Below are 9845 nucleotides of genomic sequence, written 5' to 3'. Positions count from 1 at the left end.
GCTCAGCTTTTGAGGAGGAAAGTACTTGGCTAAGAAAGCCGTGACCAGCTTATCCCAAGAGTTCAGGCTGTCTTTGGGTTGAGAATCCAACCATAATCTAGCTCTGTCTCTTACAGCAAAAGGGAAAAGCATGAGCCTGTAGACTTCAGGATCTACTCCATTAGTCTTAACAGTATCACATATCTGCAAGAATTCAGTTAAGAACTGAAAAGGATCTTCAGCTGGAAGTCCATGAAACTTGCAGTTCTGCTGCATTAGAGAAACTAATTGAGGTTTCAGCTCAAAGTTGTTTGCTCCAATGGCAGGAATGGAGATGCTTCTTCCATGTAAATTGGAATTAGGTGCAGTAAAGTCACCAAGCATCTTCCTTACATTATTATTATTTTCGGCTGCCATCTCCTCTGCCTGTTCGAAAATTTCTGAAAGGTTATCTCTGGATTGTTGTATTTTAGCTTCTCTTAATTTTCTCTTCAGAGTCCTTTCAGGTTCTGGATCTGCTTCCACAAGAATGTTCTTATCCTTGCTCCTGCTCATATGACAAAGAAGAAGGCACAGAAAAATAATAATAATAATAGAGATCCTTTATACCACAGTATAGGGATCCCTTTGTGAGTGGAAGAAAAGAGGGGGAGACAAAGAATGTGATGTAAAGGAAGAAACACAACTGTACGGATGGAAGAGATGTGAGATGAGATGTTAGGATATGAATGAATAAATAGAATGAGATGGGGGAGGGATAATTTTCGAAAATTATTTTGAAAAAGAGTTAGTGATTTTTGAAAAATGGTTTTTGAAAAAATGTTAGTAATTTTCGAAAATTAAGTTTTAAAAATTAAAAATAAAAATAATTAGTTAATAAAAAAGAAATTTTTGAAAAAGAGGGAAGATATTTTCGAAAATTAGAGAGAGAGAGTTAATTAGGTAGTTTTGAAAAAGTTAAGAAACAAACAAAAAGTTAGTTAGTTAGTTGAAACAAATTTTGAAAAGATAGGAAGTTAGGAGGTTAGGAAAGATATTTTGAAAAGATATTTTTGAAAAAGATAAGATGAGAAGATATTTTTGAAAAGATATGATAGAAATTAGTTTTTGAAAAAGATTTGATTTTTAAAATCACAATTAATGACTTGATTCATAAGAAATCACAAGATATGATTCTAGAACTTAAAGTTTGAATCTTTCTTAACAAGCAAGTAGCAAACTTCAAATTTTTGAATCAAAACACTAATTGATTATGTTATTTTCGAAAATTTGGTATAAAAATAAGAAAAAGATTTTTGAAAAATATTTTTGGAATTTTCGAAAATAACTAAGAATTTTGAAAAAGATTTGATTTTTGAAAAAGATTTTGAAAAAGATAAGATTTTCAAATTGAAAATTTGATTTGACTCATGAGAAACAATTTGATTTTAAAAATTTTTGAAAAAGTCAATCCAAATTTTCGAATTTGATGAGAGAAAAAGGGAAAGATATTTTTTTTTATTTTTGAAATTTTTATGAAAAACATGAAAAATATGCAATGCATGAAATTTTTAGATCAAAACAATGAATGCATGCAAGAATGCTATGAATGTCAAGATGAACACCAAGAACACTTTGAATGTCATGGTGAACATCAAGAACATATTTTTGAAAAATTTTTTATGCAAAGAAAACATGCAAGACACCAAACTTAGAATTCTTTAATGCTTACGCACTAAGAATTCAAGAATGCATATGATAAACATGAAAAGACACAAAACAAAAAATCATCAAGATCAAACAAGAAGACTTACCAAGAACAACTTGAAGATCATAAAGAACACCATGAATGCATAAAATTTTCAAAAAAATGTAAGATGCATATGCAATTGACACCAAACTTATAACATGACTCAAGACTCAAACAAGAAACACAAAAATATTTTTGATTTTTTTGATTTTCTAATTTTTTTGGATTTTTATTTTCGAAAAATATTTAGAAAGAAAGAAAAATAAGGATTCCAAAATTTTTAATATGAATTCCAGGAATTTTGCCATGTTAGTCTAAAGCTTCAGTCCAGGAATTAGACATGGCTCACTAGCCAGCCAAGCTTTCAATGAAAGCTCCAGTCCAAAACACTAGACATGGCCAATGGCCAGCCAAGCTTCAGCAGATATGGATACTTTTCATGTATAGAGCAACTAAGTGTGTGAGAATCTCTTCATTTGTGATGGTAAGTTGAAACCCCAGTCCAAAAATTAGACATGGCTTACAGCCAGCCAGGATTCAACAAATCATCATGAAACACTAGAATTCATTCTTAAAAATTCTGAAGAAAAATATATTTTTGAAAACATTTTTATATTATTTTCGAAAACAGATGAGAAAATTTTAGAAATATTTTTGAAAAATTTTTTTGAAAATAAAATAAAAATAAAATTACCTAATCTGAGCAACAAGATGAACCGTCAGTTGTCCAAACACAAACAATCCCCGGCAACGGCGCCAAAAACTTGGTGCACGAAATTGTGATGTCCAGGCTCGAACAATCCCTGGTAATGGCTCCAAAGCTTGGTGCTTTGATCTTAATTCATAATTGTCACAACTTCGATACAACTAACCAGCAAGTGCACTGGGTCGTCCAAGTAATACCTTACGTGAGTAAGGGTCGAATCCCACGGAGATTGTTGGTATGAAGCAAGCTATGGTCACCTTGTAAATCTCAGTCAGGCAGATATAAAGTGATAATGGTGTTTTCGAATATGATATAATAAAATAGAGATAGAGATACTTATGTAAATCATTGGTAGGAATTTCAGATAAGCGAATGGAGATGCTTTTCGTTCCTCTGAACCTCTGCTTTCCTGCTATCTTCATCCAATCTGTCTTACTCCTTTCCATGGCTGGCTTTATGCAAGGGCATCACCGTTGTCAGTGGCTACATCCCCTCCTCTCAGTGAATAATATGCTCACGCACCCTGTCACGGCACGGCTATTCATCTGTCGGTTCCCGATCATGCTGGAATAGGATTCACCCTCCTTTTGCGTCTGTCACTAACGCCCAACAATCGCGAGTTTGAAGCTCGTCACAGTCATTCAATCATTGAATCCTACTCGGAATACCACAGACAAGGTTTAGACTTTCCGGATTCTCTTGAATGCCGCCATCATTCTAGCTTACGCCACGAAGATTCCGGTTAGGAGATCTAAGAGATACTCATTCTAGCTTATTTCATGTAGAACAGAAGTGTTTGTCAGGCACGCGTTCATAAGGGAGAAGGATGATGAGCGTCACACATAATCATCACCTTCATCACGTTCTTGGGTGCGAATGGATATCTTAGAAGAGAAATAAGAAGAATTGAATAGAAAACAGTAGTACTTTGCATTAATCTTTGAGGGACAGCAGAGCTCCACACCTTAATCTATGGAGTGTAGAAACTCTACCGTATGAAAATACATAAGTGAAGGTCCAGGCATGGCCGAGATGGCCAGCCCCCTAAACGAGATCAATAGTCTCCTAAGATGAACAATGGATTAAAACTGAGACCAAAGATGCCTAATACAATAGTAAGAGGTCCTATTTATAATAAACTAGCTACTAGGGTTTACATGAGTAAGTATTTGATGTATAAATCCACTTCCGGGGCCCACTTGGTGTGTGTTTGGGCTGAGCTTAAGTGTTCCACGTGCAGAGGCCATTTGTGGAGTTGAACGCCAGTTTCTGTGCCAGTTTGGGCGTTCAACTCTGGTTTTGGATCCTTTTCTGGCGCTGGACGCCAGATTTGGGCAGAAGGCTGGCGTTGAACGCCAGTTTACGTCATCTATTCTTGGCCAAAGTATGGACTATTATATATTTCTGGAAAGCCCTGGATGTCTACTTTCCAACGCAATTGGAAGCGCGCCATTTCGAGTTCTGTAGCTCCAGAAAATCCACTTTGAGTGCAGAGAGGTCAGAATCCAACAGCATCAGCAGTCCTTTTTCAACCTCTGAATCTGATTTTTGCTCAAGTCCCTCAATTTCAGCTAGAAAATACCTGAAATCACAGAAAAACACACAAACTCATAGTAAAGTCCAGAAATGTGAATTTAACATAAAAACTAATGAAAACATCCCTAAAAGTAACTAGATCCTACTAAAAACATACTAAAAACAATGTCAAAAAGCGTATAAATTATCCGCTCATCAGATTCCTTCTTAGCCAACAAATACTTTAACGTCGCATGATCCGAGTACACTACCACCTTGGAACCAAGTAGATACGCTCGGAATTTATCCAAAGCGAAGACAAAAGCCAACAACTCTTTTTCGGTGGTAGTGTAATTGGATTGGGCTCCATCCAATGTTTTTGATGCATAGGCAATGACATACGGATTCTTACCCTCGCTCTGTGCTAGCGCGGCTCCCACGGCAAAGTTTAAAGCATCACACATTATTTCGAATGGCCGACTCCAGTCGGGCCCTCTTACTATGGGAGCTTGGGTCAATGCAACTTTGAGCTTGTCAAAAGCCTCCATGCACTCTTTGGTTAGATCAAATTCAATGTCTTTTTGCAACAATCAAGATAGAGGTAGTGCCACCTTACTAAAGTCCTTAATAAATCGCCGATAAAAACCTGCATGACCAAGGAACACACGGATTTCCCTCTCAGAGGAGGGGTAAGAAAAACTAGATATAACATTGATCTTTGCCGAATCCACAGAAATACCATCATTAGAGACATCGTGTCCTAAAACAATACCTTATCTAACCATAAAATGACATTTCTCAAAATTTAAAACAATGTTTGATTTAGTACACCTTTCCAACACTTTTGCAAGGTTGTCCAAGCAAAGATCAAAAGAGTCCCCATAGACACTAAAATCGTCCATGAACACCTCTATTCAATGTTCTAGAAGATCCACAAATATGCTCATCATACATCTTTGGAAAGTTGCCGGTGCGTTGCATAAGCCAAATGGCATACGCTTGTAGGCATAAGTTCCAAAGGGGCACGTAAATGTAGTTTTCTCTTGATCCTCTAAAGCAATGTGGATTTGAAAATACCCCGAATAACCATCTAAGAAACAGTAATGAGATTTACCAGACAATCGATCCAACATTTGATCGATAAACCGTAACGAAAAGTGATCCTTCCTAGTGGCCGTGTTCAAACGCTGGTAGTCAATACATACCCGCCATGAGTTTTGCACCCTTATAGCTATAAGCTCCCCGCTCTCATTCTTGATTGTGGTCACCCCAGACTTCTTTGGAACAACTTGGACGGAACTTACCTATTCACTATCCGAAATGGGGTAAATGATGTCCGCCTCTAATAACCGGGTTACCTCCTTCTTTACAACCTCTAGAATGGTAGGATTCAAACACCTTTGAGGTTGCCGAATGGGTCTAGCTCCTTCTTCTAAGAAGATTCGGTGCTCACACACTTGGGGGCTTATGCCCACTAGATCCGCCAAGCTCCGTCCTATAGCTCTTTTGTTCCTTCTCAAAATATTAAGTAACTTTTTTTCGTGTTGAGGAGTGAGCTCCCTTACAACAATTACCGGGAACTTGTGAGCTTCATCAAGATAGGCATATTTTAGGTGGGGCGGTAGTGGTTTCAACTCTACATGTTGTTCTTGACTTGGCATTTGAACTTCCGGAGGATCCGGAGGGGGTACAGTGTTCTCTTCACATTCGTGGGGGCTCCCCACACTTGTTCCTTCAATCATATTCTTCTCATCAATATTTACACAATGCACTTCGACCACAACATTATCAATTAAGTCACACTGGAATATGGAATGATTCTCCGGTGGGTGTCTCATGGCTTCATCAAGACTAAAGCTAACAACTCTTCCGTCGATCTCAAAAGAATAAGTTCCCGAATAGACATCCAATTTGAACCTAGAGGTCCTCAAGAATGGCCTCCCAAGTAGGATAGATGATGTCCTTTCGGATTCACTAGGCGGCATCTCAAGGATGTGAAAATCAATCGAAAATACCAAACCCTTTATATTTACCAACACATCTTCCGTAATACCCGTCACAGTTATGATGCTCTTATCCGCCAAGACAAACCAAGCCGCCGACCGCTTCAACGGTGGGAGCTTCAATATATGATAAACGGAAAGAGGCATAATGCTAACGCATGCACCAAGATCACATATACAATCAATGAATTGGACTCCATCTATGGTACAAGTGACTAAGCAAGGACCCGGATCACCACACTATTCCGGTATTGCTCCCATAAAGCCGAAATAGAACTCTCCAATGGAATAATTTCTAACTCATGGATTCTATCTTTGTTCATACACAAATCCTTAAGAAACTTTGCATATTTGGGTACTTGATGGATAGCATCAAAGAGAGGGATAGTTACCTCAACTTTCTTGAACATCTCCACCATTTTGGGGTCAAGCTCTACACGCTTCTTAGTCTTTCTTGCCAATGTAGAAAATGGAATTGGTTGAGCAACTTCTTCCAAGACTTGCTCATCTTTAGAGACTTCACTCCTTGGTTAAGGGACTTCATCTTCAACTACCTCATGTGCTTCATCCTCCTCTTCGATTTCTTCTATCTCAATCACATCCTCATCTTGAGTAACTATCATTGGCCTAGGTGCCTTGGGACTCATCTCTTTCAATTGAGTTCCGGACCTCAAGGTAATGACATTGATGCCAACCTTGGGGTTGGGTAGAGGTTGAGAGGGTATAGCGCTAGAACTTGAAGCTTGAGGAGTGGAGGTAGAAGGTGGTTCCATACGAGCAATGAGGAGTGTCTCATCTTGATTGGAGGGAGGGGAAAGATAGGTGATTTGGGGGGTTTGTGATTGGTTGGGTTGAGGTGGTTGCCTATGATGAGGCGGTTGATAGGTTTGGTAGTTTCTTCCTTGGTTTGGTTGTTGATGTGGAGGGTTTTGTGAGTATCAGTTTTGTGAATTGTTGGTGTTCCATCTTTGGTTTCCTCCATTGTCCCTACCTCCTTATTGATAATTGTCCCGCCAACCTTAGTTGGAATTATCTCTCCAACCTTGATTATAGTTGTTACTCCCTTGATTATAATTATCTCCTTGTTGGGGATACCCTTGGTTGAAATTGCCTCCTTGTTGGTAGTAACTTTGATTTGGGCAGTCATAGAAATTATGGGTGGCCACCAAGGTGTTGTCTTCTTGGAGGCTTGGACATTCATCCGTGTAGTGGGAGTAGCAAGAGCAAATACCGCATACTCTTTGGGGGACCAATTGTTGATTTTGTTGTTGAGGAGGTGGTGGAGGTTATTATTGATGAAATGGAGGTTGTTGTTGATTTATTTGGAGTTGCTTTAGAATGCTTGTCATCTTGCCCAATATTTTGGTAAGGGCGGCAGGCTCACCACTAGAAGAAACTTCATTGACGGCTCTAGGGTGATTGCTCCTTTGTCTAGCATGCAAGGTGGATTCGGCCAAGTCAGAGATCAATTGCCATGCTTCCTCTGCCATTCTATATTTTGTCAAGGAACCATTGCTTGAAGCATCTAAGAGGATCTTGTCTTGTGGTTTTATTCCTTGACAAAAATAGCTAATCAACACTAGAGTGTCAGTCATATGGTTGGGGCATAAGTCAAGAAGCTTTTGGAATCGTTTCCAATACTCGTATAGCATTTCCAATTCACCTTGGACAATGCATGAAATTTCCTTCCACAACTTATCGGTCACTGATGAGCGGATATTTTATACCCTTTTTGGCATTATTTTTATATAGTTTTTGGTATGTTTTAGTTAGTTTTTATTATATTGTTATCAGTTTTTATTCAAAAATTATATTTTTGGACTTTACTATGAGTTTGTGTATTTTTCTGTGATTTCAGGTATTTTCTGGCTAAAATTGAGGAACCTGAGCAAAAATTTGATTCAGAGGCTGAAAAAGGACTGCAGATGCTGTTGGATTCTGACCTCCCTGCACTCGAAGTATATTTTCTAGAGCTACAGAAGTTCAAATTTGTGTTTTTATTTTCTTAAAGATTTCTAAAATTTATTCTTGGTGTTCATCTTGATCTTCTAAGTGTTCTTGGTGTTCATCTTGACATTCAAAGCTTTCTTGTTTGTTTTCTTTATTTTGATCTAAAAATTCTAAGTTTGGTGTCATTTTATTGTTTTTCTGTTTCCTCATTAAATTAAAAAAATATCTTTTCTCTTTATTTTAAGTTAATTTTCGAAATTTACATAAGAATTTCAGATTTTTATTTTAAAATTTTTATTTTATCTTATCTTAGTTTTAAAATTTCAAAATTCAAATCTTTTTCAAAATCTTATCTTATCTTATTTCAAATTCAAATTTCAAAATCAAATCTTTTCAAAATTTAAATTTTTTTCAAATCTTTATCTTATATTGTTGACTTTTTCAAAATTCAAAATTCAAAATTTAAAATTCAAAATTTAATTTTAAATTTCAAAACTTTTTAATTTAAATTCCTTATCTTCTCTTACCTAACTTATCTTTTCTAATCTCAAATCTTTTTAAATCTTTTTCAAAATCTTTTTCTTTTTTATTTATCATTTTCGAAACTTGTTCTATTTTATTATTTTGATTGAAAAATTTTAAGTTTGGTGTTTTCTTGTTAAGAAAGTTTCAATCTTTAAAATTTTAAAGTCATATCTTTTTCAAATCTTTTTAATTAATTAATTATTTTAGTTTTCAATTATCTTTTAATTTTTGAACGTATATTCGACTTTCCATTTATTTTATTTTATTTTATTTTCTTTTAATTTCGGTATTCAAAAAAAAATATTTTTAATCCACATCATCTCCCTTTCTCCATCATGGACCTAAGTGGAAATGAATAGTCCAGAAGGACTCTGGGGTCATATGCTAACGCCACTACTGCTTTATATGGGAGTAGTATCTGTATACCTCCCATCAGAGCCAACAGTTTTAAGCTAAACCCTCAGCTCATTATCATGGTGCAGCAAAATTACCAGTATTTCGGTCTTCCACAGGAAGAACCTATTGAGTTTCTGGCACAGTTCTTACAAATTGCTGACACAGTACATGATAAAGAAGTAGATCAGGATGTCTACAGATTATTACTGTTTCCATTTGCTGTAAAAGATGAAGCTAAGAGGTGGTTAAATAACCAACCCACAGCAAGCATAAGAACATGGAAACAGTTATCAGACAAATTTCTGAATCAATATTTCCCTCCAAAAAGGATGACACAGCTAAGGCTTTAAACAAGAGGATAATGAATCTCTTTATAATGCCTGGGAGAGGTACAGAGGGATGCTAAGGAAATGCCCCTCTGAAATGTTTTCAGAGTGGGTGCAGTTAGACATCTTTTACTATGGGCTTACAGAAAAGGCCCAGATGTCTCTAGACCACTCAGCTGGTGGATCTATACACATGAGAAAGACAATTGAAGAGGCTCAAGAGCTCATTGATACAGTTGCTAGAAATCAATATCTATACTTGAGTAGTGGGTCCTCCATGAAAGAAGAAGCTAAAACAGTATCCACTGAACTTAGTCCTCAAGAACAAGTTGCTGAACTCAATTAGCAATTGCTTATTATAACAAAATAGTTTGAAGAATTCAAAGAGATGTTCCAAGACACTAAAAATGCTAACAAGAATATGGAAGCACAATTGGATCAGACAAGATAGCAGCTATCTAAACAGATAGCAGAAGAATGCCAAGCTATTCAATTAAGGAGTGGGAAGACATTGAATGTATCAACTCCAGGAAGCAGAAAACCAAGAAAGGAACAACTGACAGAGGATAACTAAATCACTGCCCAAAATCCCTCTGAGGACAGTAAGAGCCCAGAGAGGAATGATTTTGGCATTCAAAAGCCAGAAAAGGGTAAAAAGCTGGCGTTAAACGCCCATTGGATAGCCAAATCTGGTGTCCAAACGCCAGAAAAGGGTG

General features: G+C 36.8%; 1 protein-coding gene across 1 annotated transcript; it reads right to left on the bottom strand.

Moving 5' to 3' along the window:
• Positions 1–4843: 4843 nt before the first annotated feature.
• LOC148564397 (uncharacterized) lies at positions 4844–6705 on the bottom strand. The gene is made up of 4 exons (XM_088487032.1): positions 6487–6705; positions 6169–6381; positions 5504–6049; positions 4844–5233 (listed from the first exon to the last, which is right to left on the bottom strand). Exons 1-4 carry the CDS (start codon positions 6703–6705, stop codon positions 4844–4846), a joined length of 1368 nt encoding a protein of 455 aa, XP_088343158.1.
• Between the last annotated feature and the right edge of the window lie 3140 nt (positions 6706–9845).

This window comes from Arachis ipaensis, chromosome B5, assembly GCF_059453495.1.
Source record: "Arachis ipaensis isolate K30076 ecotype BB chromosome B5, ASM5945349v1, whole genome shotgun sequence".
In the NCBI taxonomy this organism is placed as follows: Eukaryota; Viridiplantae; Streptophyta; class Magnoliopsida; order Fabales; family Fabaceae; genus Arachis; species Arachis ipaensis.
Note: the sequence above shows the minus strand (reverse complement) of the source record. Positions and strands in the feature narration are given on the sequence as shown.